This window comes from Polyodon spathula, chromosome 10, assembly GCF_017654505.1.
Source record: "Polyodon spathula isolate WHYD16114869_AA chromosome 10, ASM1765450v1, whole genome shotgun sequence".
NCBI classification, from domain to species: domain Eukaryota; kingdom Metazoa; phylum Chordata; class Actinopteri; order Acipenseriformes; family Polyodontidae; genus Polyodon; species Polyodon spathula.
The window spans coordinates 34,171,387-34,194,689 of record NC_054543.1 but is presented as its reverse complement, the minus strand read 5'-3'; the positions used below and the strand labels follow the sequence as shown (position 1 = coordinate 34,194,689).

The following is a 23,303-nucleotide window of genomic DNA, read 5'->3' as shown; positions in this document are numbered from 1 at the left end:
AATTATTTCTTTCAGAAAAACCAAGTCCACCTGAGAGGCTTGGAGTTACTGATGTTACTAAGGAGAGTGTTTCCCTTTCCTGGAGTAAGCCAGAACATGATGGGGGCAGCAGAATCACTAGTTACCTAATTGAGGCCCTTGAGAAAGGCCAACAGAAATGGGTTAAGTGTGCCGTTGTAAAAATGACCCACCATGTTGTTCGTGGCCTTAAGGAGAATGTTGATTATTTCTTCAGAGTCCATGCAGAAAACCAGGCTGGTCTCAGTGAGCCCAAAGAAATGCTTTTCCCTGTAACAGTAAAAGATCAACTTGGTAAGTTAGCACATACATTTATTTTTTTAATTGTTTCAGTGCTATGTTATTAAAAAGTAATCCTACACTGCATACGACTAACATCTTGCCATCATAATTTCAGTGACTAGTGTTCTGTTTCCCAAAATCAAAGGTTTAATTTGTAGCAGATATTTTAAACTAACATTTTATTAATTTTGACTATGTTTGAGAGAGCACTTTTTTGCTTTATTCATGCACTCACACACATTTGTTTGTGTTTATTTGTCTGATTCCAGAATCTCCTGAATTTGATATGAAGAACTTCCCTCACAATACAGTCTATGTCAGAGTAGGATCAAACCTTAAATTTGAAATTCCACTTTCTGGCAAACCTCTACCAAAGATATCACTCTCTAAGAACAATGTTTCAGTAAAGTCAACAATGAGATTTAACACAGAGACAACTGCAGATGGCCTCATCATTAACCTCAAAGAGAGCATTGCTGCTGATGCTGGAAGATATGACATTACTGCCGCCAACTCAAGTGGAACAACTAAGACCTTTGTTAATATTGTAGTCCTAGATAGACCCGGACCTCCAGTTGGTCCTGTTGCTATAAGTGACGTCACAGAGGACAGTGTAACGTTAAGTTGGCAACCACCTGTTTATGATGGTGGAAGTCAAGTGACCAACTATATTGTACTTAAACGTGAAACAAGCACTGCTGCATGGTCAGAAGTGTCTGCCGCAGTTGCTAGAAACATGATCAAGATTATGAAGCTGACAACAGGAGAAGAGTACCAGTTCCGTATTAAGGCTGAGAACCGATTTGGCATCAGTGATCATATTGATTCTCAATGTGTTACTGTCAAACTTCCATACAGTAAGTTAATTATTTGTGCAATTTATTTTTATTTTACACAGGTGCACTATTTAGAAGCAAATTCAAAGCCACATTGCCAGAGAGTAATAAGATAATTTTACTGGTATAAAACCTGTAGAAGCTACTCAAAACAGTAATGTAATCGCTTCTTTCTGAAACTAAGCTTCTGAAACTAAGTTTCTTTTACTTTTGTGCTTTCTACCAAGTAGGGTCCAAGTAATAATATTCTTACCAAAACACTTTTTTAAAAGAAATCAAAAAATACTATCTGTCAATGGTGCATGAAATCAATATATTATTTTTGCAAATATTATTTTTTTTTTATCGTTGTTTCATTTTAGCAATTCCCGGACCACCATCTACACCATGGGTAACTATGGTCACGAGAGAGAACATCACTGTTTGCTGGCATGAACCCGTCACTGATGGAGGAAACCCTGTATTTGGATACCATTTACAGATGAAAGACAGAAACAGCATTCTATGGCAGAAAGCTAACAAGACAGTTATCCGTACGACCCACTTCAAAGTCAGCAATGTTAGTGGTGGACTTATCTATGAGTTCAGAGTATTGGCAGAAAATGCTGCTGGTATTGGCAAGGCTAGCCATACTTCTGACCCAGTCCTTGCAATTGATGCTTGTGGTTAGTATTTATTTGTTTACTGTTTTTGTTATTGTTTGCCTTATTAATGTAATTCACAAATGGGTTTTTTGAAAAATGAATAATTTTGTGTTTCAGAACCACCAGTAAATGTGCGCGTGACTGATATCACAAAGAACTCAATCAGCCTTGCATGGCAGAAACCTGCTTATGATGGTGGAAGCAAGATCACTGGATACATAGTTGAGAAGCGAGACATTCCCAATGGAAGGTGGACAAAGGGTAGCTTCACCAATGTCATTGAAACGCAATTCACGGTCACCGGCTTAACACAGGATGAAAAATATGAATTCAGAGTTTTTGCAAAGAATGCCATAGGCTCTGTAAGCAATCCATCATTAATTGCGGGTCCAGCCACATGTGTAGACACTTATGGTGAGTTTTATATCTTTTGCCATTTATCATGTACATTTTTTTTTTTCATTTCAATTTTCTCTGAAAATATTTCTTTGAATAATAAATTTATATTTGTATTTGTTTGTTTTAGGTGCTCCTGAAATTGATTTGCCTCCAGAATATGCAGATACTGTGAAATTCAAGGCTGGTTCAGCTGTCAGGATTAAAGTTGGAATTTCTGGCAAACCTTTGCCAACAATTGAATGGTACAAAAATGGCAAAGAGTTGGAGACAAGCGCTCAAGTATCAGTTGAAAATACAACAGATTCAGCTTGTGTTATTATTAAGGACGCAGCACGTACCAATAGTGGAAGCTATGAACTCAGACTCAAGAACGCAATGGGCTCTACATCAGCAACCATCAGAGTACAAATTCTAGGTATGTTTTATGAAGAATAATTATTTTATGTTATTATATTTTTCTGCTGGAAAATAAACTCAATGGAGTATAATTAACCAACATGAAGCAAACATTTAGCTCCTGTATAAAATCAATTGTTAGGAAAATTATATCTTATGTTTTGTTTTATTTTATTTTTAATCAGATAAACCCGGACCTCCAGGTGGACCTATTCAGTTCAAGACAGTCACTGCAGAGAAAATAACATTCATGTGGGATCCTCCAGCTGATGAAGCTGGTGCCTCTGTAACCCACTATATAGTGGAAAAACGTGAGACGAGCAGAGTGGTCTGGACACTCTTATCAGACAAACAGGAACAGTGTCTTGTCTCTGTGCAGAAGCTTATCAGAGGCAATGAATACATCTTCAGAGTTAGAGGTGTAAACAAATATGGCGTTGGAGATGCATTGGAATCTGAACCCATTGTTGCTAAGAATGCATTTGGTAAGATTTATATATATATATGTGTGTGTGTGTGTGTGTGTGTTTTAATTTGTTTTACTGTAATTTTACTATTTTGCTTTGTTTCTCTTTAGTAACTCCTGGACAACCTAGCATGCCTGAAGTTGCGATGATTACCAAGTCAACAATGACTGTGACCTGGAACAGGCCTACTGTAGACGGTGGAAGTGACATATCTGGATATATCCTGGAAAAACGTGAGAAGAAGAGCTTGCGATGGTTCAAGGTCCTGAAAGAACCTATCCGTGACACTAGACAGAAAGTATCAGCCTTGACTGAAGGAAACGAATACCAGTACCGTGTCAGTGCTCTCAACGCAGCTGGAGAAGGACCATTCTCTGATGCATCTGATTTCTTCAAAGCTGCTAATCCAATTGGTACGAATAATGTATAACTGTTTTTTTAATGTTATATTCTGTTATTCTAATATATATTTGTAACATGGTATAATTGTTCTCCTTTCAGACCCACCAGGTGAACCAACCAAGCTTAAAGTTGTTGACACAACTAAATCATCTATAACTCTTGGATGGGTTAAGCCTGTGTATGATGGAGGCAGTGAGGTTACCAACTATGTAGTTAAAAAGAGAGAGGGTGACGAAGGAGATTGGACTGTGGTCAGTTCAAAGGGTGAAGTGAGAACTACAGAGTATGTTGTATCTCACCTAAAACCTGGCGTGAACTACTACTTCTCTGTGTCTGCTGTCAACTGTGCTGGAAGTGGAGATCCAATTGAAATGACAGAACCTGTTCAAGCTAAGGATGTCCTTGGTATGTATTTACAGTATAGGTGATGAAATTATTTACACATACTTTTTGTATGTATAATAACAAAAAGTAATCCATTCTTCTCATTTCATTTTTACAGAGGAACCAGAGATTGATCTTGATATTGCAGTCAGAACTCAGTTCACAGCTAAGGCAGGTGAAGATGTGGAGATCGTGATTCCATTTAAGGGACGACCTGCACCAATTGTCACCTGGAGAAAGGGAGAGAAGAACATTAGCAATGATCCAAGATACAATATTCACAATACTGAGTCATCCACAATGCTTACAATCCCACAGGTTACTCGTAATGATAGTGGAAAATATGTTCTTGCCATTGAAAATGGTGTCGGTGAACCTAAATCATCATTTGTCAATGTTAAAGTGCTTGACACACCAGGTGCTTGCCAAAAATTGCAGGTCAAACACGTTACTCGTGGCAATGTTACTCTTGTATGGGAACCGCCTCTTGTCAATGGAGGGTCTCAAATTAGCAACTATGTTATTGAAAAGAGAGATGCTACCAAGAGAGCATATTCTGTTGTGACAACTAAATGCTCTCACACCACATTCAAAATTACTGGCCTCTCTGAGAAGACCTCTTTCTTCTTCCGTGTATTGGCTGAAAATGAAAACGGATTAGGCGAGCCATGTGAGACAGCAGAACCAGTTAAAGCTACTGAGATACCTGGTCCCATAAAGGATCTTTCAATGAAGGACTCTACTAAGACTTCAGTCATATTACAGTGGAACAAGCCTGACTATGATGGTGGAAGTATCATCACAGAGTATGTCATTGAAAAGAAACTTAAGGATGAACAGGAATGGTCACTTGCTGGTGTCAGCAAGACCGGTGAGTTTGAAGCAACTAAACTTAAAGAACTTTCAGTGATGGAATTCCGAGTATCTTCCAAGAATGAAAAGGGACAGAGTGATTATGCTCAGATTGGACCAATTACAGTAAAGGACCACATCATTCAACCTGAAGCTGACCTATCTGATATCCCAGGAGGACAAATCAGCGTACGCATTGGTCATAATGTCCATATTGAACTGCCTTACAAGGGTAAACCAAGACCAACTGTTCAGTGGCTTAAAGACAACCTGCCTCTCAAAGAAAGTGAACAAGTGCGCTTTAAGAAAACCGAAAACAAGGTTTCTTTGAGCATTAAGAATGTTAGAAAAGATAATGGTGGAAAATACACTTTAGTCCTTGATAATGCTGTCAGCAGAAAATCATTTAGTTTCACTGTTATAACTCTTGGTCCACCATCTAAGCCAAAGGGACCCATCCGATTTGATGAAATCAGAGCAGAAAGTATTATTATTTCATGGGATACTCCTGATGAGGATGGAGGTGGAGAAATCACCTGCTACAGTGTAGAAAAACGAGAAACATCGCAGACAGCATGGAAGATGGTTTGCTCTAGTGTGTCCAGAACAACATTTAAGATTCCCAACTTAATCAAAGGAGCAGAGTATCAATTCAGAGTACGTGCAGAAAACAGATATGGAGTAAGTGAGGCCCTACTTTCACCAGATGTATTTGCCAAACACCAGTACCGACCACCAGGTCCACCAGGAAAACCTTTTGTATACAATGTCACTTCTGATGGCATGTCAATTCAATGGGACGCCCCGGTGTATGATGGAGGTTCTGAAGTTACAGGATTCCATGTTGAGAAGAAGGAAAGAAATAGTATTCTGTGGCAGAAAGTAAATAAAACACCAATATCTGGAAGAGAATATAGAATTACAGGTCTTATTGAGGGACTGGAATACCAGTACCGGGTCTTTGCTGAGAACAATGCTGGTCTAAGTCCTTCCAGTGAGACAAGCAAATCCCAAGTGGCTGTTTCTCCAGTTGGTAAGAAGTTTTTTCATATTAGTTGCACTTTTTTGTCATTTGAATCATTCTGTAATTGTCATGCATGGCAATATGCATATTTTAATATTTGTGTATCTGTTTTCAGATCCACCTGGTACTCCTGACTACATTGATGTCACCAGAGAGACTGTCACACTCAAGTGGGAACCACCACTACGTGATGGAGGAAGCAGGATTGTTGCTTACAGTGTAGAAAGACGTCAAGGAAAAGCACGCTGGCTGAGATGCAACTTTACTGATATTTCTGAATGCCAGTACACAGTCTCAGGTCTTGCCTCCGGTGACCGATTTGAATTCAGAGTAATTGCCAGAAATGCTGTTGGAACTGTTAGTCCACCCTCTCAGTCATCTGGTTACATCATGACCAGAGATGAAAACGGTAAGCATTACCTGTGATTATGTGAAAAAAAGAATTTAAAAAGGAAAAAAAGGAAAAAAAAAATGTGTCTACAATGAAATTACATTTTTGTTATTGTTTTATTTTTCAGTTCCACCAACAATTGAATTTGGAGCACAACACTTTGAAGGTCTTACAGTGAAGGCTGGAGAAAAGATTAGACTTAAAGCTCTCATTTACGGTCGTCCAGTACCTCAGGTGACGTGGTACAAGGATGGAAACGAAATTGACAAGAAGATGATGATTGATATTACCACTGTGCTTGGTTCAAGCAGTATCTTTATTAGAGATGCTGGTCGAGAACACCGTGGTGTGTATAGCGTTGAAGCCAAGAATGCTTCTGGAGTCAAGAAAGAAGACATTACTGTTAGAGTACAAGGTATTTACGGTTTACTCTTTTTTTTTCTTATATTAAATAATACGTTGTTAATATAACATATTTTAATAATCTTTTTCAGATACTCCTGGACCACCTGGTGGACCAATTCGGTTTACCAACATCACTGGAGAAAAGGCCACATTGTGGTGGGACCCTCCTGAAAATGATGGTTGTGCTTCCGTTACCCAATATGTGATTGAAAAACGTGAAACCACCAGAATCTCATGGGCACTTGTGGATGACAAATGTGAAGCTTGCACATTTACTGCTACCAAGCTAATTAAAGGCAATGAGTACCAGTTCCGAGTGTCTCCAGTTAACAAGTTTGGTGTTGGCAGACCACTGGAATCAGAACCTATAATTGCAAAGATTCAATACAGTAAGTTAAACATGTTAATTATGCTTTATTGTTTTAATACATATATTTGATATACATAATAAACTAATTATATATGTCTCATCAGCTGTCCCAGATGCTCCTGGCACCCCAGATTCCACCCATGTCACAGGAGACAGTATTACACTCACTTGGACAAGACCAAGAACCGATGGTGGAAATGAAATTAAACACTACATCCTTGAAAGACGTGAAAAGAAGAGCTTAAGATGGGTGAAAGTTTCAAGCAAGAGATCCATCACTGAGACTAGATTAAGAGTAACTGGTCTGACTGAAGGAAATGAATATGAATTCCGTGTCATGGCTGAAAATGAAGCTGGAGTTGGACCATCAAGCAGCACATCTAGATTAATAAAATGTAGAGAGCCAACCAGTCCACCAAGCGCCCCTACTGTTGTTAAAGTCATTGACACCACAAAGACATCAGTATCCTTGGAATGGACCACACCTGTCTTTGATGGAGGATTGGCGATTATTGGATATGTGATTGAGATGTGTAAGGCTAGCCTTGAAGAATGGCACAAAGTCAACCTTGAAACTTGCATCAACACTAAGTTTACTGTAAGCGAATTAGAACCTGGTGAAGAATATAAATTCCGTGTAGCTGCTATTAATGGTGCAGGCAAAGGAGAATCCTGTGTAATTCCTAACGCAGTAAAAGCTGTGGACAGACTTACCTCTCCTGAAATTGACATTGATGCCAGTTTTAAACAGACACATATTGTTAGATCAGGTGGCACTATTTGTCTACATATTGCATTCCAAGGCAGGCCTGTTCCTTTGGCTACTTGGACCAAGGCAGATTCAGATCTTAGTCTCCGGGTTGATGTTCACACAACAGAAACATATAGTACCCTTACAATAGAGAATTGCAACAGATATGATGCTGGGAAATACACCCTTACTTTAGAAAACAACAGTGGTAGCAAATCTATTACATTCACTGTAAAGGTCCTGGACACTCCTGGACCACCAGGACCAATCACCTTTAAGGATGTGACAAGAGGATCTGTGACTCTTATGTGGGATGCCCCAGCTAATGATGGAGGAGCACGCATTCACCATTACATTGTGGAAAAACGAGAGGCTAGTCGTCGTAGTTGGCAAGAGGTCAGTGGTAAATGTTCTCGCCAAATCCTCAGAGTTGGTGACCTTTCAGAAGGTGTACCATATTTCTTCCGAGTAATAGCAGAAAATGAGTATGGCCCAGGTGAGGCAAGAGAAATACCAGACCCGCTTATTGCCACTGAGGAACCTGCTCCACCTAAGAGACTTGATGTCATTGACACCTCCAAGTCCAGTGCTACTTTGGCCTGGCTAAAACCTGAACATGACGGTGGCAGTCGCATCACAGGCTATGTTGTTGAAATTAAACAAAAGGGCTCAGATAAATGGATTGTTGGTGGTCAGACTAAATCTCTGAATCTAACAGTTGAAGGCTTGGTAGAAAATACTGAATATGAATTCCGAGTCAAGGCTAGAAATGATGCTGGCTTCAGTGAGCCAAGAGAATCCTTCTCATCTGTCATCATTAAGGAACCACAGATTGAGCCTACAGCAGATCTAAGCGGAATCACCAACCAACTTATTACCTGCAAAGCTGGAAGCTCATTCACAATTGATATTCCTATTAGTGGACGTCCAGTTCCCAAGGTAACATGGAAACTAGAGGAGATGAAACTGAAAGAAACTGACAGAGTCAGCATCAAGACAACCAAAGAAAGAACAACAATGGTTGTCAAAGAAAGCATGAGAGGTGACTCTGGGAAATATTATCTTATACTTGAAAATGTTGCGGGTGTCAGAACATTCACTGTTACTGTCAACGTTATTGGAAGGCCAGGCCCAGCCACTGGTCCTGTTGAAACATCATCAATCACATCAGAATCCTGTGTATTAACATGGCAAGAACCTGAAGATGATGGTGGAACAGAAATCACCAACTATATTGTAGAAAAACGTGAATCTGGTTCAACAGCTTGGCAGCTTGTTAATTCCAGCGTTAAACGTACACAGATCAAAGTCACCCATCTCACAAAGTACATGGAGTACACATTCCGAGTGTGTTCTGAAAACAGATTTGGTGTAAGCAAGCCTATTGAGTCATCGCCAATTGTGGCTGAACACCCATTCAGTAAGTGTAACCAAAAAAAAAAGAAGTCTATAAAAAAAATACATTTATTATATGTTTATCATCTATGAAAAATAATCATCCTTTTTTTTAAATCCCATAGTTCCGCCAAGTCCACCAACAAGACCTGAAGTGTACTCTGTCAGTGCAAATTCTATGGCCATGCGTTGGGAGGAGCCATACCATGATGGTGGTAGCAAGGTCACAGGCTACTGGATTGAGAGGAAGGAACGAAATACCATTCTCTGGGTGAAGGACAATAACATACCATGCCTTGAGTGCCATTATAGAGCAAGCACACTTGTAGAAGGCTTGGAGTACCAATTCAGAGTATATGCAATGAATGCTGCTGGCTTGAGTAAAGCTAGTGAGGCTTCCAGACCTATAATGGCTCAGAATCCAGTTGGTAAGTATTCACTCAGTGTATTTTTTTTTTAAATGTAATCCTCTCTAAGTTTTAACTAAAATATGTTTTAAATCTGTTTATGTCAAAAGATCCACCAGGAAAAGTAGAGGTCACAGATCTCTCAAGATCCACAGTATCACTTAAATGGACTGTGCCATTCTCTGATGGTGGAAGCAAGATTGTGGGGTACATAGTGGAACGCAAGCCATACAGCGAAACTGGAGAGGGACGCTGGCTAAAATGTAACTATACCACAGTTACAGATACTTGCTTCACTGTGACAGCTCTTGGTGAAGGAGAGGTTTATGAATTCCGTGTAATAGCAAAGAATGGAGCTGGAGTTCTGAGTATTCCATCAGAATCCACAGGACCGATCACCTGCAAAGCTGAATACAGTAAGATATTTCCATCATACCTTTAATAAAATTATATTTTTACACAAGGTTTTATTTTAAAGTTTACTTTCTGACTTGTCTTTGTTTTTGTTTAAAATTTTTTAGCTCCTCCTAAAGCTGAGCTTGACAGCAAACTTCTTGGGGAAATTGTCACCATCCGAGCTGGATCAGATCTAGTGCTTGATGCTGCTGTTGGAGGCAAACCTGACCCCAAAGTCTTCTGGTCTAAGGGAGAAAAGGAACTGGAACTCTGTGAGAAGATTTCTCTGCAGTACACCAATAGGCGTGCCCTTGCCATTATCAAGTTCTGTGACAGATATGACAGTGGAAAGTACACACTTACTGTGAAGAATGCCAGTGGAATAAAAATGGTCTCTGTTTGTGTTAAAGTTCTTGGTGAGTGATAGAAACATTACATCTGTTATAAATATAGCATTTACCATCTCATTAAGTTGTTGATGTTACCTAAAACAATCTTTTCACTTCAGATACACCTGGACCTTGTGATGATAAGATCACCATAAGCAGAGTAACAGAAGAGAAATGCACTGTATCCTGGAAAATACCATCTGAGGATGGAGGATCATCAGTTACCCACTACATTGTTGAAAGGCGTGAGACTAGCAGGCTGAATTGGGCTATAGTAGAGGCTGAGTGCAAGACCCTGTCTTGTGTTGTTACAAGACTCATAAAGAACAACGAATATATCTTCCGTGTTAGAGGTGTCAACAAGTATGGATCTGGTGTGCCACTTGAGTCTGAACCCATCATTGCTAGAAATTCATTCAGTGAGTGTCATATGTGCACCATAAAACATTCATAATTTATAAGTGTGCAATATTAGGGGACACATTATTAACTTTTTTATTTTTGTTTACCAGCTAAACCGTCAGCCCCTGGAGCGCCCGAAATAGTAAGCGCTGGAAAGGATCACGTTATTATTGAATGGTTAAAGCCAGAAACAGACGGCGGAAGTGAAATCAGCAACTACCTTGTAGACAAGCGTGAAAAGAAGAGTGTGCGCTGGACAAGAGTTAACAAAGATTATACAGTCTATGACACAAGACTTAAAATCACTGGCCTTTTGGAAGGTTGCGACTACCAGTTCCGTACAACTGCTGTTAATGCTGCTGGTGATAGTGAACCAAGTGAATCATCTCTATATGTCTCTTGTAGGGATCCAACATGTAAGTCACTTGTTTCTGATAAATTCAAGAGTTTTATTTAGGACAAATTATTTATTTAGGACCAATTATTTAGTTTTGCGTGTGTTATTATTATTTTATTTTTACAGATACTCCAGGTGCTCCTTCAATTCCCAGAGTTACTGATACAACCAAACACAGTATAAGCCTTTCATGGACAAGACCTATGTATGATGGTGGTGTTGATGTTCTTGGGTATATTCTTGAAATAAAAGAAGAAGGAACAGATGAATGGTACAGACCTCATGCTAAAATCACAGTGAGGAATACAGAGTACACTGTCACTAATCTCGCATCTGCCAAGAAGTATTGCTTTAGAGTGGCAGCAGTCAATGTTAATGGAATTGGTGAATTCAGTGAATCATCTGCTGAAATTGAACCAGTAGAAAGAATTGGTAAGTTACAGGTTTGATACTAAGATAATTGTATTGTGTTGTTTAATAAGTGTTTAAGTTTGAAATTTAAAAAAAAAAAAAAACCATCCCTTCCCCCCAGAAATGCCAGATCTTGAGCTTGCTGATGACCTGAAGAAGACTGTCACTTTGAGAGCTGGTAGTTCTCTACGGCTAATGATCTCTGTGACCGGAAGACCTGCCCCAGTACTCACCTGGAGCAAACCAGGCGTGGACCTTGCCAGTCGTGGATTTATTGACACAACTGACAGTTACACTTGTCTCATAATTGAAAAAGTAAACCGTTATGATGCTGGTAAATACACAATTGAGGCTGAGAATGCATCTGGCAAGAAAGCAGCCACAGTTATTGTCAAAGTATATGGTAAGTTATTATATGTGGTTCATTTGAAAAGCAATAATTTCAATTAAGTTAAATGCAAGAAACTTAACAAAATACTTTTAATTTATTTAGATACACCTGGCCCACCTGGAGCAGTGAAGGTTAAGGACATTACTAAAGATTCAGTGATTATTACATGGGATGTTCCATCTGTTGATGGTGGAGCACCTGTCAACAACTATATCATTGAGAGACGTGAGGCTTCCATGAGAGCATTCAAGACAATTACAACTAAGTGTGGCAAGACACTGTACAGAATAACTGGACTGACAGAAGGAACCATGTACTACTTCAGAGTATTGCCTGAAAACATCTATGGTGTTGGTGAGCCATGTGAAACAGCTGATGCAGTTCTGGTATCAGAAGTTCCTATGGTGCCACAAAAACTTGAGGTGGTGGATGTTACCAAATCCACTGTCACATTGGCCTGGGAGAAACCTCTTCATGATGGCGGCAGCAGACTGACCGGTTATGTGATTGAAGCTTGCAAGGCTGGTACAGACAGGTGGATGAAGGTTGCCAATGTTAAACCATCAGTCATGGACCATACCATCATTTCACTTAATGAGTTAGAACAATACCTGTTCAGAGTCAGGGCCACAAACAGCAAGGGTGCCAGTGAACCAAGAGAGATTGTGACAGCAGTTACTGTGCAAGAACAAAGAGGTATTTAAAATGTTACATTCTTCATTTTAAATTGCTTAAGAAATAATGAGTATGTAATAATGAAATAAACTTTTTTTGTTTTTATTTATTTATAGTGATGCCCAAAATTGATCTGGCTGGTATTCCTCAGAAGACTGTTAATGTTCCAGCTGGCAGACCTATTGAACTTAGCATCCCAATTTCTGGTCGCCCACCTCCGGCCGTTATTTGGTACTTTGCTGGTTCTAGGATTAAAGAAATTGACCGTGTCAAGATTGAGACTACTGCTAAATTAACTAAGTTGACTGTGCGTGAGACCACTATTGATGACACTGGTGACTACATGCTTGAAGTGAAAAATGTCACAGGAAGTACCATGGAGACCATCAAAGTTATCATTCTTGGTAAGAATTTCTAACCACATAATGTTATGTTATTACTGTATTACTGCATAGACTATAAGGAATAACAAAGGAGAACCATATATCCTCATAAGTTATAAGGTACTTGTCTTAAAATTGTGGGACTAGGTAAACTTTATTTTACAAAGTGAAATAATGTACATATGTAAAATACTTATGAGGTCTTGTTTTCTTAACCATATAGACAAACCTGGAGAACCTACTGGACCTATCAGGATTGATGAATTAGATGCAACATCTGTGACAATCAGTTGGGACCCACCTGAGAAGGATGGTGGCGCAACAATCAGTGGATATGTTGTTGAACAGCGGGATGCCCATCGTCCAGGATGGCTGCCTGTGTCCGAATCTGTGACCAGAACCACATTCAAGTACACCAGGCTAAAAGAGGGCACTGAATACTGCTTCCGTGTTGCTGCTGCTAATCGCTTTGGAATCGGATCTTTCTTGCAGTCTGAGATTGTGGAATGCAAGAGCATTATTAGTAAGTTATTTCCATCTTTAATGCATACGTTCTTTGGTTTGTTAAGGTTTATTGAGTTAAACTTCAGTTCCTACATAATTTCCCTATCTTAATTTAATATTATCCTGTCTTCCAATAGGTATACCTGGCCCACCAGGAAAACCAGAGGTATTTGATATTTCTCGTGATGGCATGACAGTTAGCTGGTACCCACCTGAGGAAGATGGTGGCTCCTCGGTTACTGGATACATCATTGAACGTAAAGAAGTCAGGGCCGAAAGATGGGTGCGTGCTAACAAAGTTGCTGTGACAATGACAAGGTACAGATCTACTGGTCTTATTGAAGGCCTGGAATATGAACACAGAGTGACAGCCATCAATGCAAGAGGCACTGGTAAACCCAGCCGATCATCTAATCCTGCAGTTGCAATGGATCCAATTGGTATGATTTTTTTCTTAAACATTAAAATATACGTAGATACTGAACTGATTTATTGCTTTACATTCAGTGTTGTTGAAAAAATCTAAATGTCTTTTTTTTTATGAACACAGAGCCACCTGGCAAACCACAGAACCCAAGAGTGACTGATACAACGAGAACATCAGTCTCTTTGGCCTGGAGCCCGCCAGATGAGGAAGGAGGCTCAAAGGTCTCTGGATACCTGATTGAAATGCAAAAGGTTGATCAGTATGACTGGACAAAATGCAACACAACTCCAACCAAGATCTGTGAATACACTCTGACTCATTTGCCACAGGGAGCTGAATACCGGTTCCGTATAATTGCATGCAATGCTGGCGGACCAGGTGAACCTGCTGATGTGCCAGGAACAGTGAAAGTTACAGAAATGCTTGGTGAGGGATCGTAACATTGAAATATAAATCTGTTATTTATTTACGTTTAATCTGTTTTATTATTATTTATTCAGCAAAACCATTATATGATTTATTGAAACTGTATTTATGCCTTTCAGAATATCCTGATTTTGACCTGGATCCCAAATACCAAGAAGGCCTTGTTGTCAGACAGGGTGGAGTCATCAGGCTGTCTGTGCCTATTAAGGGCAAGCCTTATCCAGTTTGTAAGTGGACCAAGGAAGGCCGTGATGCCACCAATAGAGCTATGATTGCAACTTCCGAAACATGTACTGAACTTGTTATCAAGGATGCTGTCAGAGAAGATTCTGGTACCTATGACCTTGTTCTGGAGAACAAATGTGGCAAGAAGGCAGTATACATCAAAGTTAAAGTAATTGGACGCCCTGATCCACCTGAAGGTCCACTTGAATTTGATGACATTCAGGCTCGTTCTGTAAGAGTAAGCTGGAGAGCTCCTGCTGATGATGGTGGTTCTGATATTCTTGGATACATTATACAGAGACGTGAAGTTCCCAAGGCAGCATGGTGCACTGTTGACTCAAGAGTGAAGGAGACTTCTCTTGTTGTCAAGGGCCTGAAGGAGAATGTGGAATATCACTTCAAGGTCACTGCTGAAAACCAATTTGGCATAAGCACATCCTTGAAGTCAGAAGAATCAGTCATACCAAAAACACCGCTCTGTAAGTATTTACTGTATGGTAAATTAGACGGTTTTAATCATACTTTAGTGTTTAAAGTGGTTAATGACATTTTTCTTGCTTCTTGTTTATAACAGGTCCACCGGAGCCTCCAAGCAACCCACCAGAAATCTTGGATGTGACTAAGAGCTCTGTCAGTCTGTCATGGTCTAGGCCTAAGGATGATGGTGGTTCCCGTGTCACTGGCTATTACATTGACCGTAAAGAAATGTCTTTGGATAAATGGGTCAGGCACAACAAGACTCACATCACTACCACCATGTATACTGTGACAGGACTTGTACCTGATGCAGAATACCAGTTCCGTGTCATTGCCCAAAATGATATTGGTCTGAGTGAGCCAGGTCCATCATCTGATCCAACTGTATGCAAGGATCCATTTGGTAAGTAATTGTTTTTTTGGGGTTTTTTTTTGTAAATGCAAGCTATTTTGCAACATTTTGCAACCAAAAGTTAATTATCTTCTCTATTTATTTTAGATAAACCAAGTCAACCAGGAGAAATTGACATAATTTCCGTTACGAAGGACAGCATCACAATACATTGGGTGCGTCCAGAGTGTGATGGTGGCAAGGAGATACTTGGATACTGGATTGAATATCGTCAGTCAGGAGACAGTGCTTGGAAGAAATGCAACAAGGAAAGGCAGAAAGACCGACAGTTTACCATGGGTGGTCTCCAAGAGGCTACAGAATATGAATTCAGAATTCTTGCTGAGAATGAGACCGGTATCAGCAGGCCACGCAGAACCGATATGGCTATTAAGACTAAATTATCCAGTAGGTGTCATTTTTACATTCATTTTATTTATTAATATTGGACAGTTTAAATTCTGATCTTTCTCTTTTAATACAATATTTATCTTGTTATTTTTGCAGTTGGAGAAGCTCCCAGTATCAGACAAGAAATGCAAGAGGTCACAACTAAACTGGGAGACCCAGCCCAACTTACATGCCAGATTATCGGCAGACCTCTTCCTGAAATTAAGTGGTTCAGATATGGCAAAGAACTGATACAGAGTCGCAAATACAAGATGAGTTCTGATGGACGCAATCATTCACTGACTGTGTCAACAGAAGAACAGGAAGATGAAGGCTTGTACACTTGCAGAGCTATCAATGATGCCGGTGAAACTGAAACCAGTGGGAAACTGTTCCTACAGGCCCCTCCACAATTCCATTCTGGATTCCCTCTGAAGGAGACGTATTGTGTTGGTATTGGAACAAGCCTTCGCCTCCATGTTGTGTATATCGGACGCCCAGTACCATCTATCTTATGGTTCCATGGCAAGAAACCTCTAAAAGAGTCTGAAAATGTTACTATTGAAAATACTGAGAACTATACTCACCTTGTCATCAGAAATGTACAGCGTAAGAGCCATGCTGGAAGATACAAAGTGCAGCTCAGCAACATCTTTGGATCAGTTGACACTGTGCTTCGTGTTGAAATACAAGGTAATTATTTTTGAATACACAGATTAAAAAACAGAAAGATTTGCAGATACTCCTCTGGAAATTGTATGTATAGACATTACATGTACTCTTCTTTGGGTTTTTTTTTCAGATAAACCAGCTATTCCAGAAGGACCAATTGTTGTTGATGCACTACTGAAGAACTCTGTAGTAATCAGCTGGAAACCACCAGCAGATGATGGTGGAGCAGCAATTACCAACTACATTGTGGAGAAATGTGAAGCAAAGGAAGGTGAAGAGTGGCGTCTGGTCTCATCTTCTATCTCTGGCACATCTTGTAGAATTGTCAACCTTTCAGAAAATGCTGGATATTACTTCCGTGTTTCTGCTCAGAACCAGTATGGTATCAGTGAAATATTGGAAATTCCTTCTATTGTCGTCATTAAGAGTCCGTTTGGTAAGTATTTATCCAAGAAAAGAAAAAAAAAAAAACATGTATATTTATATATACACAGATTAAAAATTGTCAACTATAATTTGTTGTTATAATCTTATTTTATAGAAAAACCTGGAATCCCAGCCCAACCTATAATAACTGGTATAACAAAAGACTCATGTGTTGTGTCATGGAAGCCCCCTGTCAGTGATGGTGGTGCCAAAATCAGAAACTACTATCTTGAGAAACGTGAAAAGAAACAGAACAAATGGATTGCTGTGACAACCGAAGAAATCCACGAAAGCGTATACACCGTCAAAGGCCTTATTGAAGGATTAGAATATGAATTCCGTGTAAAATGTGAAAACCTTGGTGGTGAGAGTGATTGGAGTGAAGTATCTGAACCTATAATTCCCAAATCAGATGTAGTAATCCGTGCACCACAGTTCAAAGATGAGCTGAGAAACCTTAATGTGAAATACAAGAGCAATGCCACTTTCGTTTGCAAGATCACTGGATTTCCTAAACCTGTTGTCAAATGGTTCAAGCAGGGCAAAGAGATTTTGCCTGATGGTACAAAGATTAAAATCCAAGAGTTCAAGGGAGGTTATTACCAACTTGTTATTACTGCAGTTACTGCAGAAGACTCTACGGTGTACCAGGTCAGAGCCACTAACCAAGGAGGATCCATTTCATCCACTGTCTCCTTGGATGTTGAAGGTTAGTAGACTGCTTTTTCTGGCTTGTATATATTCTTTTAAAAAGAAGTCTGTTCATTATGCTTATTCTTTTTAATATAATCTACTGTATAATATGTTTTTCTTTGCATTCATTTTTTTTTTAGTTCCTGCAAAGATTCACTTGCCTAAACATCTGGAAGGCATGGGAGCTGTCCACGCCCTCCGTGGTGAAGTGGTTAGCATTAAGATTCCTTTCACTGGAAGACCTGACCCTGTAATTACATGGCAGAAGGGACAAGATCTTATTGACAATAATGGATACTACCAAGTTATTGTGACAAGATCATTTACATCCCTGGTATTCCCTAATGGAGTAGATAGGAAAGATGCTGGTTTCTACATCGTATGTGCCAAGAACAGGTTTGGCATTGATCAGCAGACAGTTGAATTGGATGTTGCTGATGTACCTGATCCACCAAAAGGCGTTAAGGCTAGCGATATATCAAGAGATTCAGTCTGCCTGACGTGGTGTGCCCCAGCTAATGATGGTGGAAGCAAAGTCACCAACTACATTATTGAGAAGTGTGCCACTACTGCAGAGAGATGGCTCCGTGTTGCACAGGCACGTGAAACTCGCTACACTGTCGTCAATCTTTTTGGCAAGACAAGCTACCAGTTCCGTGTAATTGCTGAAAACAAGTTTGGTCAGAGCCAGCCATCTGAGGCAACTGAACCTGTTGTCACAAAGGAAGATAAAACAAGAATGCTTAACTATGATGAAGAAGTTGATGAAACCAGAGAAATCTCTTCAGGCAAAGCACATCACTCATCCACAAAAGAACTGCATAAAAACTACATGATTGCTGAGGAACTGGGACGTGGACAGTTTGGCATTGTTCATCGTTGTGTTGAAATCAGTTCAAAGAAGACCCACATGGCTAAATTTGTCAAAGTAAAGGGTGCTGATCAGGAATTGATTAAGAAGGAAATTGCCACACTTAATATTGTTCGCCACAAGAATTTCTTGTATCTGCACGAGTCTTTTGACAGTCTTGAAGAATTAGTTATGATCTTTGAGTTCATTTCAGGAGTAGACATATTTGAACGCCTTAGTACTCTAAACTTTGAGCTCAGTGAAAAAGAAATTGTAAGTTACACCCGGCAAGTCTGTGAAGCACTTGAGTACTTGCATAGCAAAAGTTATGGTCACTTTGACATTAGGCCTGAAAATATTGTTTATACCACAAGAAAGAGCCAGTTAGTAAAGATAATTGATGTTGGCCAGGCTAAATATTTGAAACCTGGAGAAAACCTGAGAATTCAGTTCACTGCTCCTGAATATTGTGCACCTGAGATCCATCTACATGATATGGTCAGCACAGTCACTGATATGTGGTCAGTAGGTTCTCTGGTTTATGTGCTTCTGAGTGGCCTTAATCCATTTGCCGCAGAAACTAACCAACAGATGGTTGAAAACATCAATAATGCTGAGTACAGTTTCGATGATGAAGCCTTTAAGGATGTGAGTCTTGAAGCACTGGACTTTGTTGACCGCTTGTTTGTTAAAGAGCGGAAGTATCGTATGACAGCTGCTGAGGCCCTTGAACATCCATGGCTAAAACAAAAGACAGAGAAGATTAGTACCAAATCCATCAAGACTCTGAGACATAGAAGGTACTATCAGAGCTTAGTTAAAAAGGAATGGAATGTTGTTGTCTCTGCAGCCCGCATCGCTTCTGGTGGTGCAATCAGAAGTCAGAGAGGTGTAACAGTAGCTAAAGTAAAGGTTGCACCCATTGAAATTGGCCCAATTACTAGCCAGATTATGCATGCAACTTCTGAAGAAGGAGGACATGCCAAATATGTGTGCAGGATTGAGAACTATGATGAGTCAACTGAAGTAACATGGTACTATGGTGTAAGACAGCTGGAAAGCAGTGACAAGTACGAGATAAGCTACCAGGATGGAGTCGCCATCATGTATGTTAAAGACATACACAGATCAGATGATGGCACCTACAGATGCAAAGTTTTTAATGACTACGGAGAAGCTAACTCATATGCAGAGCTGTTTGTTGAGGGTGTGAGAGAATACCATGAATACTTCAAGGGACGCACTGTGAGGAAAGTGAAACGCAGGGTGGATACTTCTAGACTGCTAGAGAGACCACCAGAGTTTACTCTGCCATTATACAACACCTCTGCATATGTTGGTGATGATGTACGATTTGGAGTAACAATAACAGTACACCCAGAGCCTCATGTAACTTGGCTGAAGTCTGGTCAGAAGATCAAGCCTGGTGAAGATGATAAGAAATATACCTTTACAACTGATAAGGGTCTTTATCAGCTTATCATTCACAATGTACAACCAGAGGATGATACAGATTACACTGTTGTGGCTCGTAACAGATTTGGGGAAGACAGCTGTAAGGCTAGACTGACTGTAACACCTCACCCTGTCACAGGTGATAACACAATGAGACCAATGTTTAAACGTTTGCTAGCAAATTTAGAATGCAAAGAAGGCCAGAGTGTTCGCTTTGAATTAAGAGTGTCTGGAACACCTGCTCCTTCCTTAAAATGGGAGAAGGATGGCAATCCCTTGGCATTTGGTCCTCAAATTGAAGTTATTCATGAAGGTCTAGATTACTATGTCTTACACATTCGAGATTCTCTGCCTGAAGATTCTGGTACTTACAGAGTCATTGCTACCAATTCAGCAGGATCTGCAAGCTGCCAGTCAACACTCAAGGTGGAACGTGTGACCTATACCAAACGAGAATACAAAAGCAAAGAAGAAAGAGAAGTACATGTTCAGAAACAAATTGACAAGACATTAAGATTGGCTGAAATCCTTGCTGGCGATGAGGCTGTGCCACTAACACCTGTAGCACAACAGGCTTTGAGAGAAGCAGCAATTCTGTATAAGCCAGCTGTAAGCACCAAGAATGTACAGGGTGAATTTGAAGTCTCAAAAGAAAAGAAAAAGAAAGTAGAAGAAAAGAGGATGCGTATGCCATATGATATTCCGGAGCCTCGTGTGCATGCACCATCAGCTCTTGAGGAAGATAAAGAGATTAAACACTTTATACCCTTGTCAGAAATGAGATGGTACAAGAAACTACGTGACCAATATGAAATGCCAGAACCATTAGAAAAGATTGTTCAGAAACGACCAAAACGTATCAGGCTTTCTAGATGGGAGCAGTTCTATGTTATGCCTCTGCCACGATTCACTGACCAATACAGGCCTAAGTGGCGCATCCCTATGGAATCAAAAGATGACCTAGAAACTGTAAGACCATCTCGTCACCGCACACCATCTCCTGAGTATGAAGCTTATTATAGACCAAGAAGAAGGTCTCTTGGAGATCTTTCAGATGAAGAGCTCCTGCTTCCAGTTGATGACTACTTGTCAATGAAAAGAACTGAAGAAGAAAGATTGCGTTTGGAGGAGGAACTGGAACTAGGGTTTTCTGCATCACCACCAAGCCGCAGCCCTGTACGCTTTGAGTTGTCTACTCTCCGCCATCCATCAGCAAGGGCACCTGTGACCTTGGATACAGATGAGGAAGAAGAAGGGGTCCACAAATACACAACATATCGCATACCATCCAGGCATGAAGCTGGCCCAAGCTATTCTGATCTCCGTCAGCGATATGATACGGCTACATACAGACCTCCAAGACAAAAGCAGAAAGTATTTGAAGACAAGGAAGATGAAGAACTACTTCGTCCTGTTGCTACAACTCAAAGACTTGCCATGTACAAAAGTGAAATGAAACGCATGGAACATGAAGAAAAAACAAAGCTTTCTAGAAGGGAGAGAAGGGATGTTGTGGAAGTTGAAGCAGAAGGCTTAGCAGTGACTGAAAAGGTGAGCACAGAGTCCACATCTGTTTCACGTTTACTAAGGAGAAGGCGGTCACTGTCACCCACATACATTGAGTTGATGCGCCCTGTATCTGAATTGATAAGGCCCCGTTCACGTCCAGCTCCTGTATCTCCTGTAGAAACACCAGAAAGAAGATCACCCACTCCTGAAAGAACACGTCCACGTTCTCCCAGTCCTGTATCTAGTGAAAGATCTGTCTCCAGGTTTGAGAGAACTGCAAGATTTGACATCTTCTCCAGATATGAGTCAAGAAAAGCAGCTTTGAAAAGTGAAAGGAAATACGAAGTTGTGAGTCAACAGCCTTTTAGCCTCGACCACGCCCCTCGCATTACTCTGAGAATGCGTTCTCACCGTGTGCCATGTGGCCAGAACACCAGATTTACATTAAATGCTCAGGCCAAACCAACAGCTGAAGTCAAATGGTACCATAATGGCCAGGAGATTGAAGAAAGCAACAAGATACGCTTCACCAACACTAGTGGGGTTTTGACTCTAGAGGTTCTAAACTGCCAGAAAGAAGACAGTGGAACATATCGTGTTGTGTGCTCAAATTACAAGGGAGAAGCTTCCGATTATGCAACATTAGATGTCTCAGAGGGGGAATATTCCACTTATTTATCTCGTCGCAAGGATGAGGAACCTCCTGAACCACGTGTTCCGGATATGACAAAGACAGATCTTTACCATGTATCCTCAATGAAGAGAACTTCATCTTCTGAGACAACCACAGAAGTGAAAGAGACCAAAACAAAAGTGACTGAAGCAAAAGAATCTGTTATGTATGCTTCTGATGAAAAGAAAGTTAAAACTTCAGAAGTCAAAATGGTAGAAGAAAAAACTGTCCGGGAAAAAGCAAAGACAACCCTTCCACCCAGAATCCTTACTCTACCCCAGTCTATTACAGTCTCAGAAGGAGATTCTGCCAGATTTGCTTGTGACATTGATGGCGAGCCAGCCCCCAGTGTGACTTGGATGCATGCTAAAAAAACTATCGTATCCTCCAGTCGCCACCAGGTGACAACAACACAGTACAAGTCTACCTTTGAAATTTTGTCTGTTGAATCATCTGATGAAGGCAATTACACCGTGGTGGTGGAAAACTCAGAAGGAAAACAAGAAGCCCAGTTTGTTCTAGTCATTCGCAGAGCTTTAGCTAAAGAGAAAGTGATCACATCACCACCCACAGTTAAGTCTCCAGAGCCCCGTGTAAAATCTCCAGAGCCCCGTGTAAAATCTCCAGAAGCAATCAAGTCTCCCAAAAGAGTGAAATCACCTGAGCCAGTTACTAGTCCTCGAAGAGTTAAATCTCCACCAACAGTCAGGACACCTTCTGCAGAGAGAGTTGAATTGCCAGCAACAACTCCTCCCAAAATTGTCCAGCAACTGAAGGCTGAAGCATCTGAGGATAAAGTAAAGATGACATGTGTAGCTGAAAGCTCTGTCTTGAATGTAAAAGAAGTAGTATGGTACAAGGACGGCAAGAAACTAATGGAGAGCAATCACCACCAGTTCAATTATTCTGCTGATGGCACTTACAACCTCAGCATCCGTGGTATTACTGGGGCTGATCAGGGAGAATATACTTGTGAAATTATTGGAGAAGCAGGTGTCACCAGAACATCTTTCTCATTTGTGGGTCAAGTTTTCAAAAGTATTTACTCTAAAGTGACATCATTTATTGAGACAAAAGCAACAACTAAGAAAACAGAAGTTCTGACAACTAAATCAAAACCAGTTTTCACAACTGGTCTCAGTGACGTGACAGTATCTGCGGATGCAACTGTGAAGCTGACAGTGAGAGTTACAGGGGAACCTAAACCAACTATTCTGTGGTTCAAGGATGGAAAGGTGAGATTTTAAGGACTATTTTATTAATCTAATTGTGTTCATAAGAAATATTTGTTATGATTGTCGGAAAGGTTTATTTTTAA

At 40.3% G+C, this 23,303-nt stretch overlaps 1 protein-coding gene across 1 annotated transcript in view; it reads left to right on the top strand.

Annotated features, from left to right (window-relative positions):
* The window catches only part of LOC121321943 (titin-like), a 170,646-nt gene that overhangs the window by 143,451 nt on the left and 3,892 nt on the right, over positions 1–23,303 (top strand). The window contains exons 214-245 of the mRNA XM_041261332.1: positions 16–312; positions 570–1,157; positions 1,499–1,801; positions 1,898–2,194; positions 2,307–2,594; positions 2,761–3,060; positions 3,153–3,455; positions 3,544–3,849; positions 3,947–5,713; positions 5,820–6,113; positions 6,223–6,510; positions 6,590–6,889; positions 6,975–9,041; positions 9,142–9,444; positions 9,534–9,839; positions 9,945–10,235; positions 10,328–10,627; positions 10,721–11,026; positions 11,134–11,439; positions 11,540–11,821; positions 11,912–12,505; positions 12,601–12,888; positions 13,091–13,390; positions 13,509–13,811; positions 13,922–14,224; positions 14,344–14,928; positions 15,024–15,329; positions 15,426–15,725; positions 15,825–16,400; positions 16,510–16,815; positions 16,921–17,514; positions 17,639–23,220. Coding sequence (XP_041117266.1) covers positions 16–312; positions 570–1,157; positions 1,499–1,801; positions 1,898–2,194; positions 2,307–2,594; positions 2,761–3,060; positions 3,153–3,455; positions 3,544–3,849; positions 3,947–5,713; positions 5,820–6,113; positions 6,223–6,510; positions 6,590–6,889; positions 6,975–9,041; positions 9,142–9,444; positions 9,534–9,839; positions 9,945–10,235; positions 10,328–10,627; positions 10,721–11,026; positions 11,134–11,439; positions 11,540–11,821; positions 11,912–12,505; positions 12,601–12,888; positions 13,091–13,390; positions 13,509–13,811; positions 13,922–14,224; positions 14,344–14,928; positions 15,024–15,329; positions 15,426–15,725; positions 15,825–16,400; positions 16,510–16,815; positions 16,921–17,514; positions 17,639–23,220 — 19,529 coding nt within the window. The remainder of the gene's footprint in view (positions 1–15; positions 313–569; positions 1,158–1,498; positions 1,802–1,897; positions 2,195–2,306; positions 2,595–2,760; positions 3,061–3,152; positions 3,456–3,543; positions 3,850–3,946; positions 5,714–5,819; positions 6,114–6,222; positions 6,511–6,589; positions 6,890–6,974; positions 9,042–9,141; positions 9,445–9,533; positions 9,840–9,944; positions 10,236–10,327; positions 10,628–10,720; positions 11,027–11,133; positions 11,440–11,539; positions 11,822–11,911; positions 12,506–12,600; positions 12,889–13,090; positions 13,391–13,508; positions 13,812–13,921; positions 14,225–14,343; positions 14,929–15,023; positions 15,330–15,425; positions 15,726–15,824; positions 16,401–16,509; positions 16,816–16,920; positions 17,515–17,638; positions 23,221–23,303) is intronic.